Source organism: Colobus angolensis, unplaced genomic scaffold, assembly GCF_000951035.1.
Source record: "Colobus angolensis palliatus isolate OR3802 unplaced genomic scaffold, Cang.pa_1.0 Scaffold130, whole genome shotgun sequence".
NCBI lineage: Eukaryota > Metazoa > Chordata > Mammalia > Primates > Cercopithecidae > Colobus > Colobus angolensis.
In genome coordinates, this window is record NW_012114253.1 from 3673700 (window position 1) to 3693841 (window position 20142).

The 20142-nt window shown below is 50.2% G+C and overlaps 1 protein-coding gene across 4 annotated transcripts in view; it reads right to left on the reverse strand.

Annotated features, from left to right (window-relative positions):
* Positions 1 to 4396: 4396 nt before the first annotated feature.
* The window catches only part of PAX7 (paired box 7), a 117944-nt gene continuing 102198 nt past the window's right edge, over positions 4397 to 20142 (reverse strand). For 2 of the 4 annotated variants that reach the window (XM_011934043.1, XM_011934042.1), the window contains exon 8: positions 16787 to 17285. In XM_011934043.1, coding sequence (XP_011789433.1) covers positions 16878 to 17285 — 408 coding nt within the window. In that variant the 3' untranslated portion in view covers positions 16787 to 16877. Of the gene's footprint in view, positions 8450 to 16786; positions 17286 to 20142 lie in introns of those variants that run through there. The other 2 variants (XM_011934044.1, XM_011934045.1) reach the window with 2 other exon arrangements.

Sequence of the window (20142 nt, forward strand, 5' to 3'; positions counted from 1 at the left end):
TTAGGTGGGACCCAGCACAAGGTCCCAGGGAAACCAGCCACCTCTATGTCAACTTTTCTGACTTTTTTCCTGGGAATGCTCCTGCTGGTGTTCACATGTCCAAAGCTTCTCCTGATACCCCACAAACTTCATCCTGATACTCCTGCTAATACTCTGACATTCACCTGACTTCCCCTAAGTCCCATATTTCTCTCTTGGAGGCCTATCTTCTGTGGACCAATGTGACAGGGCTGGTATGGGGTTTCATGAACTTTAAACTCATCTTGGAGGTAACTGCTTATTGATCAGCTGTGTATCCATGGAAGTGGAAGAGGTAGAAACAGACAGAGGAATTTTCCCCTAAATTTCCTGAATAATGGGTCCTACTTCTTCACTGTTACAGAATTAGACATTTATACTCTTTTCATGCCTTAAGATGGGTGGAATATACATCCCCATTCCTTGACTTTGAGCTTGGCCATGAAACTTGCATTGGCCATGGGATGTCAGTGAATCTGACAAGAGAAGGAGCTTGAAATGGAGATTGAACTGGAACCCCCACAACATCCATCGAACTCATGATTTGTAATCATTGCCTAGAAGCTGCCTTCTTAATGGGCTCCCAGAACAAATATTGTCACACTTGCAGCCTGAAGCCAAGCTGCTTGTCCGTATTAGTTTTCTAATTGCTGCATCACAAAGTACCACACACTCCATGGATTAACTCAACGTTCATTTATTTTCTCACAGTTTCTGCGAGTCAAAGTTTGAATGCAGAATAGCTAGGTAATTCTGCTGAGTATCTGACCAGGATGAAATTGGGGGTTGGCAAGGGTTATGATCTCATCTGAAGGCCTGTGTGGGGAAGAATCTGTTTCCAAGCTCATTTGGGCTTTTGACAGAATTCAGTTTCTAGTGGCTGTAAGACTGAGGTCTCCATTTTATTGTTGGCTGTTGGACAAGGGTCACTCTCAGTTCTCAGAGGATGCCTTAACATCCTAGCCATGTAGCCAGCTTACTTCTCAAAGCCAGCAGAAGTCTTACATAATGTAACGTCATCATGAGAGTAACTGACTATTCCATCACCTTTGCCAGGTAACATAACCCTGTGAAGGTAGTGACTAGTCCATTATATTCACAGATCCTGCTCAAGGGGTGGGAACTAAATAGGGTATATATACCAGGGACCAGGAATCTTAGGGAACATCTTAAAATTGTGCCTATCACACCATCCATGCCTAGATTAACCCAACCATAGTCAACCTACAAACCTGTGAATGTGAGAATTAATGCGTGTTGTTTTAAGCCACTGAGTTTTTAGGTGGTTTGTTACGCAGCTGATTTACATTTCCTTTCAATAAGTGCTGTCCTTCTAGTTTAACCAGTGTCATAGCTCGACTTTGGGGAAGCAGCCTGGTATGATGGACAAGGCATTTGAGATCAGGCAAATCTGGGTTTGAATCCCTCCTTCTTCAATTTCTAGTTGAGGGAGGCTTGATCCGGTTACTTCACTTCTGGGTCCATGTCCTCATTTGTCTGATGGGATTCACAATGCCTATCTTGCAGGATGTTGGGAGGGTTAACTAAAACTATGGATGTGGAGTACCTGGTACATAATATTAGTGTTTCTCTCTTAAGCTCTTAGTTCTAGCCAACATGCCCAAGAGAATGAATGTGGTGTGAATTCTGGGAGGGGTCACTCCGCTGCTAATACCTGAGCGTTTCCTGGGAGGCGTCTCATTGCCAGATGAGAAGGTGACCCGCAGAGCTCCCTGACCTGGGGTAGCCCCTCTGGTGTGAGCCCCATAGCAGAAGGCAGCCCCACTTCTTTTCTATGGGGTAGAGACCCTGGGGATTCACCCTCACACAAGACCCCTGCTCCATCTCCCCAGTGCTTTGATATTAAAATCAGGCATGACCATGGAGAGCTCAGTCTTCACCACTGACTAGTGGTGTGAGCTTGAGCCAAGACTTTAACTTTCTGACCCTTGATTTCCTTCCTGTACATCAAGAGGTTAAATTCCCACCTCACAAGACTGTTGTTACACTGATGATACACAAAAAGCTGCTACCTGGAGCCACTTAGGAGCTCAATTAAATGGTGTTCCCCTTCTCTCAGAGCAGGGGCCATGTATGTCTCCTGTTCTTTTTAATGAGGTTCCCTGCTCCACCCTCCCTCCAGGGCCCACCTTGGAGAGGAGCACAGAGCAGGTGCTTCAGGAAGGTGTTTGCTTCTCCTCCTGATCCTCATAAAAACCCTCTGGGAAGCGGGTGTAGTCCCCCTTGCCACTTCCCAGGCAAGTGGTAGATTATACCTCCCTGCTCCCTTTGAAGTGCAGTGTGGCCATGTGACTTGTTCTGGCCAATGGCATGTGAGCAGATGTGTCCTGTGTTTTGAGTGGAAACTTTAAAAGCCAGTGCCTGATCCACTTGCTCTGTCTTTCCTTGGGTACCTGAGGCCAGCACCCTCAAGGGGATGCCTGTCTCCATCAGGCTGACTAGGATGAGTAGTGGTCATGAATATGGATGGAAAGAAAGCAAACCTTTGGTGTTTTAAGTCACCAACCTTTGGGGTTGTTGGTTACTGTAGTCTATGCTGACACGGTGGGACAGACTACCTCCATTTGAAAGACAAGACAGCAGAGAGGAAGTGACTTTCCTATGGTTACACAGAGGGTAGCAAGGGGTGGGGCTTTACCTAAGGAAGCACTTTTTAGTTCTTCCAAAAAGTGGCTAAGGTGACTGGAGCTCTGAACTAAGGTGCTAAGAGCTAAGGTGACTGGAGCTCTGAATGCCCCTCAACCTGCTGCCTTTGGGAAATGAGTTCCCACTGCCCACTGTAGCTGTTTACATTGTCAGGATGAGGAAAATGATCTCTGTTCAGAGTAAGTCAGTGGCAGCCTAGGGAGGGTAGTGGTGGAGCTGTGGAATCTGTACTCTCAGGAGGACCAGATATTCTAGATTCAGCCACACAGCAGGTGCAATTGCCTTGGTCTCCCTGTCCTGTGTGTCCCTCCCACCTCAGTGGCTTCATTTATCTAAGGAACTCCTTTCCCTCACTAACAAATTTTGTCCAAGGAAAGGCTTTGATACTCATTCACCATAAGGTGTGCAGATTAATGAAACCAGGAAGAGAGACTGCTTTGTTATGCAGCATTACTGTGGCAGTAGCTGACTGATACACTTGTCTATCCAATATCCATCTCCTCTTTTCTTTTATATACAGAAACCTGATTTTATTCTGGGCAGTCATGTGCCTGGGTAGAAAACTACATTCCTCAGCTTTCCTCGGGATGTGCACAAAGGTCTCTGGGGGCAGGGGGTGCTTCTAGGAAAGCTCCCTAAGTGGGGAGTCTCCAAGGGCAGGCTATGTTGTGGAGCTTCTTGGCCTCACGCACTCAGCACCTCATGTGTTGTGTTGCTTTCTCAGCACTTGTGATGGACACCTCCAAGCAATGCAGGCACTCTCTGAGCTGCCTGCATGACAACAAACCTTTGGCTTAGTTTCTCTGCAGAAGTGCTTGCAACCCATAAGAGCCACTTTAGAGATGCTTGGGCAGATAGTTTATATATCACTTACACATCACCCACCCACCCACATCACTGCGACAGCCAGCAGTCAATGACTGACTGATACAGTACAAAAGGCCAGCCCCTGGCCTCAAGGTGGGACTACTCTGGTACTACAATCCACACTCCAGAGCTCCTTGTGGCATCAGGTTGAAGCTGGACGCCAGGTAAAACCACCTCTTTGCTCAGCTTCTCTACTTGTCCCATCTTGCTTCCTTCATTCCCTTACAGCTTTCTCTGGAGATCTCGCCATCAGTAATTCAAAAAGAGCCAGGCATACTGGTAGTCCCAGCGACTCAGGATGCTGACAGGAAGATCACTTGAGCCCAGGAGTTCAAGGCTTTAGTGTGCTATGATCACACCTGTGACTAGCCTTGCACTCCAGCCTGGGCAACATAGCAAGACCCCATCTCTAAAAAAGAACAAAACCAGAAAATTGCCCCAGAATCCCTGTATGCTTCCAAGCAATATGTAAGTTTCTGAGCTGTCTTCTACCTCCAAAATCCCTTGTGACAGGAGAGAGCCACTGAAGGTTCTAAGCTTAGCCGCAGGAAAAGTTTGTTTTGGTGAAGAGAACTAAAGTTTCACCTTATTCTTTGACACTGTGCTATTTCTGTGAGCTCACAGAGAGGCTTAAAGCAACAGCATCCATTGATCAAATATTGATTAGGCATTCACTAGAAATCTTGCAGCTGCTTGGCACTAGAGGACACAGTGGGGAGCAAGAGAAACACAGTTTCTGCCCTGATCCTCTAAATTAGGTCCAAAGGCTTCTTGGACACCCCTCAGAGCCCCTTTTGGAGCAGCTGCATAATGACAATGAATTGAGTACACGAAACCTTCAAAATGCTTTTAATTTCTTTTAATGTGTAACAGTTACGCCTGAGTTACAGAGGAAGCGCTTACAAGCAGCAGGTAGTTAAAGCAAATACCAGTTTCTCTTTCTAATCTACTACTCCATATAGCTGAATAAATTATGGTGTGATTATATTTAAACACACACCTCACGCCCACACGCCCAGGCACACACCCCACTCACACCCTCACGTACACCCACTCACTTCTGCATGGGGGAAAATGGCTGTGAGTCAAACACGGAAGCAACAAAGTTGCAGTTACTAGGAAGAAGGAATGATCTAGAGTGCTATGTAGATATTTCCCAGGTCAGGGAATTGGCCATGTCAGGGTTGACTTGAAGAAGCATCAAATACACGGAAGTCTCGGAGCGTCTCAAGTTGCCAGCTGGAGAACCCCCATTTGGTCTTGGTTTTGGTGCCTCTGCAGGAGGGGAGGAGAGAAGAGCTGTGTATCCCCAAAAAAGTGTCCAACAGTGCGAGACACATTTGGGAGCTTGACAAGAAGAACATCAGCCTGAAAGAGGTCCCAGAGAACATCTTTTTAGTTGGGTTGATGGAGCTTCACTGAGTCCCAGGATCCAAAATCTTGGATACTTCACCAACTCCATCTTAAAACACTGGATTCTGGCAGAGTGGTCAAACTCTGGGATCTGTCCTGTTCTCAAGCCAGAGTCAGATTTCAATCTGACTCTTCATTGTCCTTCTGGGCAAACCTCTCTCTCCATTCTTCTTTCCTTCTCTCTTATCCCCCTAGTTCTCTGTTTGCTCTGCCCTTTCGTGTTCCTCTAGCAAAAGACCATCAAAGGTAAATCAAGTATAAAATGGAAGTACAAAAGCATAGCTTGGTTCTTACACATCACTTCTTTTTTTCTTTATATAGCAAGAGAGAAATGCCAAATGAAAAAAATAAAGGAACAAGAATGAAAGAACCCACTAGAGCCTGGAATGCATAATTTGAAACACATAATATGAAGATATATCCCTACAGATGGTCTCTGGCACTAGCACGACACGCACTGTGGGGGATTTCTTTCCTTTTTTAGTATATATATATATATATTTATAAAAAGTCAACTTTCTATAAACGAACAGCACATCACCACGTTTTCCAACTATTGTACAATGAACTCAAAAGAGAGTCCCCCTTAGAGAGGACAACAGCGACTTGTGATAAGTTGGAGGAAGCAGCTCTTATTTTGCTACAGACTCTATTTACAGGGATGGATGGGGGTTGTACCTGGGATGGCCTGGCCACTGGAACCCAGGCCTTCTTTCTCAGGCTGTGTTCAACCCCAAAGAGATGGAGGCCTTGTGTCTCTCGTTCAACATCACCTCTCTGGTGATGTTTCGAGCTGCCAACACAAGGCTGAATTTTATGACCCAAGTTGGCCAGACACGTTAATATACGGGTTTTAGAGAGAACCTATCAGGATCAAGGGCCTCTTTCTGAAGCGGGTGGGGCCCCTCAAGGAATAAGTCCCATTTTCTACCAAGATGATGGCTTGGGAGAACTTATGTTCAACGTTATGAGAAATCATTTGGTTTATTCCCAAGCAGGTCTTGGTTCCATTTCACCATCGGGATCAGACATCTGGGATTGGTCCTAGCATTGGACTGTCGCTTCCTGGGGATGGCACTGGATGGTTTTGATGTCACCTGCCTGAGATCCCTGCTCCTGAGTCACAGAGGGTGTCAGGAGACTCAGACACTTTCTGAGCCAGGCCTCCAGGTGGAAGGATTGGCCATTCAAGGAATGTGGATGAAGAGTGGTCTTCAGGAAGAGCTGCTTTCTGCTATGATAGCTACAAAAGCAGGGTCTGGGTTACCAAGGGACAACAGAGTCTTCTTTTTTGTCCCGAACTTGAAGAACCAAAAGTCTCCTGCAGTGGACGCTCCAGTTGCAACCTTGGTTGACCTTGATGGGTCACATGTGTCCACCGCTACCAAAGAGTCTATTTGTCTCCAGTTATTCATTGGTTTTTCTAAACCAGAGATATGAGCCAGCCTGGCCATGGTCCACGACAGGCTTGATATCACCAAGTCTGAAGATGAGAACCAGGTGAACATTCGTCACAGAGGTGACGTCCACGTAGGAGACTGTCCCAGGATCTTGCCAACCCAGCTCCCCAGGAGGGAGGAACTCAGGTTGACTTCCAGAGCAGCAGCCCTTTCCCTCTAGGAATGTCTTGTTGGCTGAGGGCAAGAGGCATGGATTGAGCAAAGAGGTGGCCTCATGAACCCAGGTGGGGACAAGCAGTTTGGCCCAATGTTTGTGAATTCAGTGCTGTGTCTCCCGTCCCAAGTACTTTGTACTCAGCAGCACCTGATAAAGGTGATGGAATGTAGACTACAGCGACAGTGATGGTAAATAGGTATGATGATTTTGATAAATAGGTAAAGGTGATAAAAAGTTCCCAGGAAGGAGGAATCAGGGGTTTGAATCATCCCCCCAAGGTCCCAGCTCTTAAGAGAATGGAACTTCAGGAGGCCACTGGCGTGGTCAAGGAAGATGCCTCTTCCCTCTCCTCTGGAATTGACATCGCCCTCTGCTCAGGGGTGGTAGCTTGGAAACTGGTCACATCTGCCTCAGCTCAGCTGTGCCAGATCAGGAGGCAGGGACCTCTTGGCTAAGACAGGCAACATTGAAAGATGCCACTCTGGGCAGGGCAACAATATGCCCCTAACAACATACCAGGGGGAATCGTCTTGTCTGTGGGGCAAACAATCCATGTCCAGTCTAGAACCCTCCTCCAAAGCTCTGAGGGTAGCTCTCTGCATCCCCAGAAACTGAAAGGGGTCTGGGGAAGATGGAGGCCTCTTCCTAGAGGATGAGGCATGGTAAGGATGGGCTCGGGCCTCTGCGGAAGGCTTTGGGCAAAATCTCAGCTCCCTGGAGTGTGGACTTGCAGGCAGAGAGCTGAAGCCTTGGGCAACAAAGGCTTGCCCTCCCACAAACAAAGGGACCTGGTTGTGAAAGTCCCTTCTGAGCCCACTTCATGCTCCTCTACTCATGTATCCTCAAGACTTTATCCCCTCCCCATCTCATCTGATTCAGCTAATGCAGGAAACTGAAAAGTTCTGTGGGCTCCCCAGGCCCCAGATGGGTTGGACATGGTGGGAACTTGGGCTTCAGGCTAAGAGCCCTCTGCTTCCAGAAGCCTGAGTTGGGTCCTTGTATCCTGGGCAGGCCCATGGCTGACAAGCCCCACCCCCACGTGCCCTTACCCTCTGGTTAAGCCTCTTCCTGGCCTCCTCAGTCTCCCTGACTGTGCTAGATTTCCCCGTACACCTAGTAGAGGTGTCTGGGGAGGGTTCTGAAGTCCTTCAAATTCCTGGGTGGGGGTGAGCCTGCCCCTCTGCTGACTCCCCTGGGAAGACCCCAAAGCCAGGGTCCCCTCTCTGCTGGAGTCCCAATGTCTAGAGGAGGAAAGGGCTGCCAGTCTGACATTGAGCCAGAGAACCTCCTTGGAGGGCTGGCTCCCAGTACATCCAGCTGAGAGTAGCCCTGAACACTTCACCTCCACCTCTAGCTAGGGCACCTGCTGGAGTTGGGTCCAAAGGGCTGCAGGACTTCCTCTCAGGCATCATCCTCCTCTGGGTGCCCAAGGTATTCAAGGTGGGCCTTGATCTCCATGCCTGAGATGGCACAGACACCACCATGGGATTTGACAGGGGAGGACTTCAGGCTGACCAGAAACCCTCCTTGGGGAAAGTGGGGAGCAGACTCCAAGGGCATCACTCTGGATCCCTAACCACAGCTGAGTGACAAGCTGGCTGTCTACCTCCAGGGGGCCGGTGATGAGAAGCAGGTGGGTTCCTTTCTTGGCCCCCTAGGACTCCAGGGGAATGAGGAGGCAAGGCTGGGAGGTTCAAGGGTCAGTCAGGGTTGGGCTGGGAATTGGGCTGGGGCAAGTCGCCCCGGGGGCCCTAGTAGGCCTGGCCAGTTTCCACAGGCAGGAGTCCCAGCACAGCGGAGTGCTCCCCAAGCTTCATGCGACGCTGGGTGGAGAGGCTCACGTTTTTGGCCAGATAATCAACAGCAGCTGGAAAAAAGAAGAGACTCTCCTAGAAACCGAGGTTCTTTTTGTTTATTCTTCCATTCACTCTATTTACATCCATCCATCCATCCATCCATCCATGTCTATCCATCTTTTCTTTCATCCATCCATCATCCTTCCACCTTCTATCCACTCATCCTCTCATCCATCCAGCCATATCCATGCATCTATCCACCCATCCATTCTGTCCCTCCATCCATCCATCCACCCATTCATTCATTTATCCATTCTCTGTCCTTCCATCCATCCATTTATCCATCTATCCATCCATCCATCCTTCTATCCACTCATCCTTCATCCATCCATCCATCCCTCTGTCTATCCATCCTCTATCCATACCTCATCCACTCATCCATCATCCATCTGTCCATCCATCCATCCTTCCATCTATCCATCTCCTCATGAAGCTCTTTCTCTCACCTCCTCTCTAATCATTCAACAAATATTTATTTAATGCATTGTGTGCCCAGCTCTCTGGTAAGTTCCTAGGGAGGCACAGAAGATTATCCACATTGCTGAGAAAAGAATTAACCACCCCTCAATAAGCCCACTACATACACCTGCTATGGATAAGGCCCTGTGAATCTCTGAGTGCAGATAATGATGAGGGCAAGGTCTCTCTGCCTTTTCTATCTGTGCCCAGCTTACAGATAAGGCAAAGCAAGACCTTTGCTGCGAGGCCAGAGTGGCTAAGGGTAAGCTGAGGAATCCATGCAGAAGGAGCCAGGACACAGATACACAGGGAGCTGAGATTTATAGCTCTGTCCATCTGGTCACCCAGAGGAGATAGATGAGTGTCTGAGGGTGTATGTGCCTGAGAGTGGTGCATCGTGTGTGTGTGAACAACGGAAACAAGAATTTCCTTGAATAATTGGCCTGCACATGAATGTCCACACAAGAGCAACATTTGCACACACATGTGCACATGTGTGAGTTGTATGCACCTTTGTGAATAGATGAACTTTGGGAATGCCAGTGGACGTGCAGGCACTGTGTACAGGTGAGTTCCAACTGAGCCAGGTACCTGCCTCTATATGTGTGTATGTGCAGGGATGACCCTTGACCTGCATGTACATGTGTTCTGTCTTGACTGTACTAATTCTGCCTTTCTGAGGCTACAACAGAAATCAGCCTTGACCAAATGATTTGGCTGAGGTGTGGCCAAGGCCTCCAGAGGCACAGGGATGCTGCCTCCCAAGCTGGGATCTGTGGCTGTGGCTGTGGCCAGTCCAAACCCCTGGGATCTGTAGGGTCCAGAAGCAAGAGGAAGACGGAAAGAATACTGCATTAGGAATTACGAGGCCTGGCTCAACACTTGTTCTGTCACCTGCCCACAGGGAACCTTGTAGCACTCTACATGCTTCCTCAAGGTTGGAGGTTTCTGCCTAGGGCAGGTGGGTGGAGCCAAAAGGTGATAGGCATGGCCTGAGGACGAGGCCAGGGAGGCCAGGTGGGCAGTGCCAATCATTGAGCCATGGGAGGCCGTATTGCCTAGTGGTTCAAATGACGGAGGTTCAAATCCTGCACATGCCAACTTTTAACGTGTGATCTGGCGCATCCCACCTCATCTATTCAAACCTCAGTTTCCTTGTCTGTAAATTGGGGATCATGACAGCACCTATCTGAGGAGCTGTTATGAAGGTTAAAGGAGAAATGCGTACAAAGTGGCTAGCTAGTACTGTGCCTGGCACATTGTGAGCTCGAGAGATGTGGGTTTGGAAGCAGCGGAAGACTAGGATTGGGATTTAGTAAGCAAACACGGCCTTTGATGCAGGCAGGAGGAGATGGAGCAGTGGATGAGGTGGCTGCAGTCCCAGTTACCTCCTGCTCCTGTGGCCCTGGGCACATCACCTGACCTCTCTAGACCTGCTTCCTTGTCTGCAGAACGGGGAAAACAAAGTCCAGCTTCCTCCAAGGCTGCTGCTATAAGGATGAAGTGAGACAGTGTTTTTTAAGATGGTGGTTACAGAGCACGCAGGGGCTTGGCCCTCGACATTCCCAAAGGATGTGCAAATGCCCTGGGGTCTCTCTGGAGTGTCTGAACCCTGTGCCCCTCTGCTTACCAGGCTCCAGGGTGGGTGATGAGAGGAAAGTTAAGTCTGCCTAGGGTCTGAGCTGAGCCCCGGGGGACTGCCAGCCTTCCTCTGAAGTCACTTGGCCTCCAGGCTCCCAGTTGGTAAAGCAAAGTTGGTGGCAGCCAGCCTGGCCCTGTCTTGGGTCTGCCCCTTCCTCTGTGTGAGGGTAGGGCCATTCCCATCTCTGGCCTTGGGGGGACCCTGCAGCCCTGGCCACACCAACTCTACTACTGGGAGCCTGCCTTACCCGGACTCCAGAGTCCGTCCCGTTAAGAAGCCTCATTCTTAGAGGGACAGTAGGAATAGAAAGAGGAAGAGCCAGTGTTTACAGTGAGCTTGTTCTATCCCGGTCCTGTTCTAAGCATTTTGTGCTCATTTTCCTTTTAAATCTCACAACAACTCTATGAGGCTGGTAGTGGTGGTATCTGCATCTTACAGATGATGGAACTGAGGCTCTGAGAGACTGCACCACTTCAAAGATCACACAGTTCATAAGTTGCGGAGCCAGGATTCAAACCCAGGCAGTCTGAGCCTAGCTCCCAGCCACCCCTGCAGACTCCTAGAGAATAACCCTTTGTACATACACAGCATTTTAGAGTGCACAAGGTGCTCTACACCCCAAATTCTACATTGATCCCATGTTCTGCTCCAGGCAATATAAGCGATCTGTCCAAGGGCACGCCGCCAAGGCAGGTGACAGTTTCCCTGAGTCACAGCAGCCACTGCCTCCCCTCCTTACTTCACACCATGCCAGCCTCTCGCACCAACCTCTCCAGCTATTCCTGTGGGTGGGCTGAGAACTCTGACTTTTTAAACAATTGATACATAATATTTGCACATATTTATTGGGGTACCTGTGATGTTTTGCTACATGCATAGAATGTGTAATGATCAAGTCAAGCTGTTTAGGGCATCCATCACCTTCAGGATTTATCTTTTCTGTTTTTTGTTTTGTTTTGTTTTGTTTTGTTTTGTTTTGAGATGGAGTCTCACTGTGTCTCCCAGGCTGGAGTTCAATGGCACAGTCTCGGCTCACTGCAACCTCCACCTCCTGGGTTCAAGCAATTCTCCTGCCTCAGTCTCCCAAGTAGTTGGGACTACAGGTGCCCACCAATACACCTGGCTAATTTTTGTATTTTTTAGACAGCATCATGTTGGCCAGGCTGGTCTCAAACTCCTGACTTCAGGTGATCCGCCCACCTTGACCTTCCAAAGTGCTGGGATTACAGGCGTGAGCCACTGAGCCTGGCCCAGTATTTATCATTTCTATGTGTTGGGTACATTTCAAGTCCTCTCTTCTAGCTATTTTGGGATATACAATACATTGTTGTTAGCTGTGGTCACCCTACTCTGTTATCAAACACTAGAACTTACTCCTTCTATCTAACTGTATATTTGCGCCCATTAACCAACCTCCCTTCATCCCCCTCCCCGCTTCCCTGCCTCTAGTAGCCATCATTTGACTCTGTCTCCATGAGGCCAACCTTCTTAGCTCCCATGTATGAGAACATGTGATGTTTGTCTCTCTGTGCCTGGCTTATGTTACTTGGTAAAATGACCTGCAGTTCCATCCATGTTGCTGCGGATGACAGGATTTTATTCTTTCTTATGGCTGAATAGTATTCCACTGGGTATATATACTACATGTTCTTTATCCATTTATCCGCTGATGGATGCTTACGTCGATTTCATATCTTGGCTATTGTGAATAGTGTTGCAATCAACATGGGAGTGCAGGTATCCCTTTGATACACTGATTCCTATCCTTTGGGTAAATATGGTCGTTCTAATTTTCGCTGGCTTTGAATAATAATGAGAACAACAAAGCGAGCACCCTCACTTGTGGACCACCTACTGTGTGCTGGCAGGCATAACCACACCCATTTCTTTCAACTGCCCCGTGCTTTAGGTATGAGTGTTCTCCTATAAATGTGGAAACTGAGGCACAGAGGTCACTGTCCCAGAGTCACATGCAACACGTGTCATGGAGGAGCCTGCATTGGTCCTGCCTGTGCCTCTGGCCACTCCGTGTGCCTTATCCTTGTCAGCCTCTCCCAGCAACCAGCCCATGGCCCAGCACACAATAGGAGCTTGCCAGGCTCTGTCTAGGTAGCCAAGGAAACACCAGGAAGCCAAACTTTCCTGATGACCCTGCCAACTTCAAGGGCACCCAACAGGCTGCAGAGCCTGCCTCTCCCTGGGGTGGAGCTGAAGGGCCAGCGAGGGCAGGGCTGTGACATTTCTTATTATGGCCTCCGTCAACGGCCCTCCCTGTCCCTCTGTCTTTACGCATCTCCCCTCCTCTGCCTCGTGCCCATGCCTGGGCTCTAAATGTCTCAAATTAGATTAATTGGGAGTTGGCAGGAGATGTGGTGGTGATGCCAACCGGTAAACAATCTCAGCCGTCAGCGCCTCGTCAGCTCGCAGCCCCAGAGGAGGACCCTTCTAGACACAAATTCTTATTAGACTTGTCAGATCTATTAAAATTCTTTTCACACTTCTGCGTTCTATCAGCCCCATCATTAGTACGGCCCTGGCCTCTGGGAACACCAGGGCCATATTAATCTGCCATGTGCCCCATCCCTGGGCCCCTGCCCCCACCCCTCCAGAGACGAGGGAAGACAGACAGGTGGATGGACAATGGCCAGAGCAGGGAAAGGAGTGAAGGTGTCCCTGGGAAGATGAGAAGCCCACGGAGAGGAGGAGGAGGACTCTGGGGCCTAAGGGTTTGGCCCATGTGTATGCTCGCTCAATGCACACCTGAAGGTGGTTCTCCAGGGACCAGGCTGCAGGTGTGGCTGTGTACACATTGGTATGGCCTGTCGGGAGGCCTTGGGCAAACAGCCTCTCTGGATCCCAGTTCCTCATCCATCCAATGGGAATAACCACGTGCACTGCATAGGGTGGCATGAGGATGAAATGCCAGACCCATAGTAGATGCTCAATAAATGGCCATTCCTCCTTCCTTTACACATGCACATTTTGTATATTTATATCTTAAAGCTGTGTGTCTACACATTAGTGAACACTCACATATAAACCCCTCTCTCTGCGTGTGCATCTGTCCATCTGCAGGTGCATGTGAAGCTGTGGACGTGAATCCACGCGTGGGTGGGCTCAGGTATGTATCGCTGCTGAGTGGCCTCCACAAATCTGTGATTTGAAGTTAGGAGACTTTGGGTCCACCATTGCCATGCTGTGGGATTTTGGAGAAGCTGCCTAGCCTCTCTGAGCCTCGTTTTTGCACCTGCAACCTGGGGACAAATAACTTAGAGAATGACATGAATGAGGAGCACGCATTTTGCCCAGGGCCCTGTGGGATGAACTTGGGCAGAGGACAGGCATCAAGGGATGACAGGTGGACCTGGGCGTACACGGGCACAGTCCAGGACATGGGACTGTTGCACACACGCCGGGGCATCCCAGCCACAGATGGATTAAGTTGCCCAGGGATGTGGGGCAAGTGGTTAGTGGGAACACGATGTGTCTCGGGGCCTCCAAAATGCCAAAGGAGAGGTAGGTGGTGCAGTGGAAACACTCTGAGATGGCTGAGTCTAATCTGTGGCCTCCATTTCACAGATGGGAAGACTGAGGCTCAGAGAGGCAAGGGTGTGGCTGGCCCACACTTATTGGTGGCAGAGGAGGGGACTTTTCCTCCAGTCCTTCCCTCTCAGCTCAGGCCTGGAGTCTCTGTGGGGTGAGGTGGGGTCTGTGTGGGGCTCCCTTTGGGGAGGGCTGGAGAATGTGGCCAAGAGGAGCTCTGAGCTATTCCTGGAGAAGCCAGGGCAGCAGGGGTGGAGCTGGAAGGGGAGTGAGAGGAGGAGGAGAAGGGACTGGAAGGAGAGGATGGAAAAGAGAAGAATGGAGTTGGGGGAGGTGGGGGAGGAGGAAGCTGCTCTGGCAGACTTTGCCCAAGCAAGAGAACAAACCCTCCTTTCTCGCCTCCTAGGCCCCTTCCCTTTTGATCCCCTCCCCTGCCGCCCCCATGCTGACTTTGGGGTTAATTTTATTTCCGAATTGAGCAGGCCCCCCTGGAGCAGGGCACCGAGCTTAGGTGTGACTAACTCCCGCCCCAGGCCGGTGCTGCTGCTGCCGCTGAGGTCACTCTAAAATATTTATCAAGAGCATGTGTGCCCTGCTCCATGCCCAGGAACATGGACTGGGTCAGGAGGTCACCCTGGGACCCTCCGGAAATTCTCCCATGCACATGCGTGCACCCTGCTCTCAAATATACATGCAGACCCCCACGCACACATTCACACACACACAGTTATACATGGTGTATGTCTACACCCAGATGTACATCCATACACACGTACACACAGTCACACCTATGACATACCCAAACATGCACTCATACCCTCACCCCTGTTTACACACTGCACACACAGTACGTGTGTCCACACACAGGTACTCCTAAACGCACAATCACAGACACACTGAAGCATGTGTACATGTCTCAATGCATGGCTATACACATGCACACACATTTACACACTCATATGCATCTATACACACGCATACGTGTTCATTATACATATCTACAAATTGACACATGCATACCTACGCCAGACATGCAGGCACACATAAAGACACACTCAACCATATGTACAGACTTGAATGCACATTTAAACATGTTTGTTTAAGCAGACACATATACTTACATATGTGTGTGCACATGTGTTCATACACACAAACATGTGCACATCACGTGTACACAATATGCTCATTTATGTGCACACATGTGAAGTCATATACACATATGCTCACACGTGCCCAATGACACATACGTGTATTCACATATATGCAGATATGCATGCAGTAACACATGGCTACTGAAATACTAGATGCATCACATGCACACACACACATGAATTGTAGCATGTCCCAACATATGTACTCACAAACACCCATATACACATGTGTACATACACATACGCAAACATGTACACACACAGGAAGGGCTGTGAACACAGCTGGGAGGTGGAGGCCAACACAGCTGGCCCTCATTTGGCAGTGGAGGCTAACGCCACGTGAGGAGGAGCGGGTTCGGGGGGTGGGCAGGAAGCAGAGGTCAGAAAGGCTGGCCCAGGGCTGGGCTGGGGGAGAGGATGCCCTCAGGGATGGGGCCTCACCCTCTTGCCACACGCCCTTCTGATTAGTTTGACACCAGCAGGTGAGGCCTTTGCAGGGAGGTGCGGCAGGAAGAGTGACTGGTGACCTCTGGCTCCCTGTCCCATCTGGGCCTGCCCTACTGCTGGCCTTGCCAGGTGGCGGAGGCTGTGTTCAGACCTGCGTTTTCCAGCCTTTGGTCTGAGGGTCCACGGTCCCTGCCTCAAGGCAAGGCACAAAGGGGATAGCAGCTGGGATGGGTGCAGGGGACCACTGCAGAGTTTGGAGTGGAGGAGAGAGCTGGAAACACAGCTTTCCCATGCCCTGTGGCAGAAAGGGCAGGGTCTCCCACTGAGCTGTCCAGCACGGTGGCCACCAGCAGCCCATGGCTACCGAGCACTTGAACTGCGGCTAGTGCAACCGGGAAACCGAATTTCAAATGTCGATTTCACTTGAACTAATTTAAAGTCAAAAACCAGTTTTCAATTGGGTTATTTAGTGGTTGGAAAACTTACAATTTGGAACACTTTGGGTGTGTAAGTCTATTTTCTCAATTGTAAGCTATGTGAAATTTAAATACAGATCAAATATTTCTGTTGAAAATTCAGTGTCCGAATTAAAATGGGCTGTAAGTGTAAACCACACACAGGATGTCAAAGACATAGCATGAAGAAGAGAATGTAAAATATCTCAATAATTATATATGAATTGCATTTTGAGATGATACTCTTTTGGATATACTGGGTTAAATAAAATGTTAGTAAACATAATTCCATTGTTTCTTCTCCTTAATTTTTTTTTTTTTTTTTTGAGACAGTCTTGCTCTGTCACGCAGCCTGGAAGTACAGTGGCGTGATCTCGGCTCACTGCAACCTCCGCCTCCTGGGTTCAGGTGATTCTTGTGCCTCACCTACTGGAGTGGCTGGGATTACAGGTACGTGCCACCACGCCTGGTTAATTTTTGTATTTTTAGTAGAGACAGAGTTTCACCATGTTGACCAGGCCGGTCTCGACCTCCTGGGCTCAAGTGATTCATTTGCCTCAGCCTTCCAAAGTGCTGGGATTACAGGCATGAGCCACCACTCCTGGCCTGTTTCTTCTTATGTTTTAAAATGTGGCCACTAGAAATGTTAAGTGATATTTGTGTTGTGTATTATATTTCTGTTGGACCCATAGCAGGGGCTTAGCCAGGAGATGTTCTGGATTTTGCCCAATTCAGTGTCATTTTAGGTGAACTGGTCTGTCTTGCTGGACTTCAATTTTTCCATCTGTAAAATGGACAGTCCCCACCCTGACACCACCTTGTAGCTCTCCACAAACAAGCAGGAGGCCCTGGGGGTGGGAGAAGGAATGGGGACGGGGGATGCCCAGGGCACCAGGCACTCACTCTGGCCATACTGGCCGTACTGATAGCTGGCCACGGGGTCCACGCTGTAGCCGGTGGTGCTGTAGGTGGGTGGGCAGTAGGCCTGGGAGGTGGGCAGGCTATCTCCCGGCTTGATGGAGTCGGCCCGCTGGCTGCAGCTGGCTGAGATGGAGGTGGCCGAGTCCAGGCCGCCATGCAGCGGGGAGATGGAGAAGTCAGCCTGTGGCTGCGGGGGCACTGCGCTGGGGTTGCTCAAGATGCTCATCACCTGTGGGGAAAAGGCCATTAGTGCCAGGCTCACCGGACAGACCCCAGAGACATGAGCACACTGGCACAATGCCAGGCTGGCCCTGGAATGCTCTTTGCCAGAGTTGTTCCCTTGAAATCTCTGTCGCTTCGAGGTCCTCAGTTTACCTGAATTGCGTGCCCTCATGCATGGGATGGCTGCTGGTCTTCGGTGTTTCTCTCGAAGGAGGGTCCTGACCCAGGGATCCTCCTTCCACTGAGAGCTCAGCAGGGCCTTACTCGCCTCTCTAGCTCTAGGGCCTGGCTCTAAGGGGCACTCTGGGCCTGTCTATGGAATGAATAAATGCGTGAATGAATGCATGAATGAACGAACTGGCTAATGAGGCCTCTCCCATCAGTCAGGGAGTTCTCCAAGCTCAGAGAACTGTGCCTCCCCCGTCAGACTGGGATGTTCCCATCTTCTAACACGAACGTTACAGCAGGACTCTGATCTGTCTGGGTCACTGTGCGTGGCTTGCTCTGCCTGCCACTTTTCTAGACTTCGAGCTTCCTGTCCCTTCCACACCAAAGCCCACAGCCAATGCTTTCAAAGAGCCTTGCAGGCCCCTTCCTTTGATTCTACCAGCTCCTGAAGTCTGTGGCCATCCCCTCCTTCCCTGCCTGGCCGGGTTCCACAAATAGGAACTCACTGTCAGTGCTGGCAACACAGACTACCAGGGGAAGCTTGTCTCTAGAAACTCAGCTTAGGGGACCTGGATGGAGGTCCAGGTGTTCACTTACTGGGATGTTCACTTATTTACTCCACAAACAGGCACGGACGGTGACTCTGGCTCCAGGCTGAGAGCTGAAGGCTCTGAGACTTCAGAGGAGAAACAGCCATGGTCCCTGCCCTCGGTGGCGGGAGAGGAGGAGAAAGGGTCTGGGTCGGGTGAGGGAAGCTACTAGCAAAGATCATAGAGACATGGAGTTGTGATCCAGGCTTCGTATCTATCAAAGGACACAGAGGAGAGCGTCCAGTCATCCCTGGCAGTCCAGGAAATCTGGGGGAGGTGGAACCTGCTGTCCAGCTCTCCAGGAAAGGGGGCGGGAAAAGCAGTGCTTTCCCTGGGCGGGGCTGGGGGTGGCGCAGCAGGAGCTCCTGACAGTGAGAGGGCACAGTGTACAAGTCAGTTCGGAGCAGAGAAGGGGAGAGGGCAGGAGGGAGAGGCAGGCCCTCGTGAACCTGACCTGCAGGGCCCAGGCCCCTGATGACCTTCTGGCGATGCCACCCTTTATGGGAGGAAGACCCTGAGTATGAGTTGGGGACGGCTTTGCTGATAATCTGCCCAGCACCGAGATGGAGAACCACGTGGCAATCCCTGCTGGGCACACAGTTGAGTTCCCTAACTCCCCTCCAGGGTAAGAAAGCAGGCTGCGGGCATTTGAGCAGTGATCGTTTTGCCGACTAGACACCTTCTGAAGATTTTTACCTTTGCCTTTATTACTGGCCTGTGCCACAGACATTGAGGCCTGGCCACAGCCGAGGGCATCGATGGATTTTTTGGGCCAGGGACAGACACCAAGCTCTTCCGTTTACCAGCTGTGTAACCTCAGGAGTATCCCTGAGCAGTTAACTCATTTGACCCTCCCAAGCCAAAACCCCACAGAGATGTGTGAGGCAAAGCTAGGATGCCCATTTCTCAGATGAAAAAACTGAGGCCTGCAAAGGGGGCATGGCTTCCCTAGATCTCACAGCAGGCCCAGGGCTCAGTTCACCTGACCCTGGCTTACCTGCAAAATATCAAGTTCAACTCTCAAGAAAGAATGAGGTCGAGGCATCTGATTACTTTGGGGGGTCTCAATCCAAGGACCAGCAGTAGTTTGTTTCCCGGGCAGCTAATGGGGGGTGAGTGGGGTGGGGTCCCTTACTCTGGGGGAAGCTTAGGTCCTCTGAAATGTCTTGAGCAGAGCCTGTGCCTGATTCTTTCCCCCATGCCCTCAGCCCTGGGGGGTCTCCCCTCCTCCACCTTTTCCCTCTGAGTCAGAGCTCAGACCAGCTGGGGTTATCAACTGTCTAGTGTTCATCTCCACGCAGCTGGGGAGATTGGGTGGGACATAGGGGTGTGTCAACTTCATCAAGATGGCAAAGACACACTGGAATGGGTTTGCAAGAAGGAGAGAGAAAATCTGCCTGGGAGGCAGGAGGCTCGGCTGGGGAGTGCCTGGAGTCCTTTGGACACTAGCACTACTTTAGGGAGCTGAGGTCTCCCTAGCTCGCTCTGTGTTCAATGTGCTTCTGAGGTCTTTGTTGTGGTCAGGTCAACAGTAGGGTGTTAGGGCAGGAGTATGTGAGGGTGTCTGACACTCGGGGCTCTGTTTGTTGCTTCTGTCTGTCAAGATGGGATCTCCTTAGCTTGAAGAGTGTCTAGGGGCTTGGGGAGGAGAGCAAGGTCCCAGGGCAAACTCAAGAATCTAACTCTGCCCTGGGGTTCTCAGTCTAGACCTCTTCCTACCCATCTCCTTTCTGGCCCAACACAGACATGGACCCTGCTCCCTGCTCAAAGGAGGCCTGGACTCCAAGAATAGACTTAGGGGCTCAGAAAAAACACACAGGCTACAGATCCCTTCTTTCAGGACAGTCGTCGGGGGCTGGGAGACTCCTGGGAGGGTTTGTCAGCTCCCGTGAGATTCCAGTCTGATCCTTCCCGCCTGCCCATTCCCAAGACGCCAAGTCCAGACGGAATGATGGGAGGGGAGGGGTGGGGGGATGGTTAGGAAGAGGATGAGGATGCTTTGAGACAGGCTGAGAGCTATGTGTAGACCCAGTAGTCATCCTCTAAGACAGAGACCTACACAGAACTGCCACCCAATCTGACAATATCACTCAAGAATTATCAATG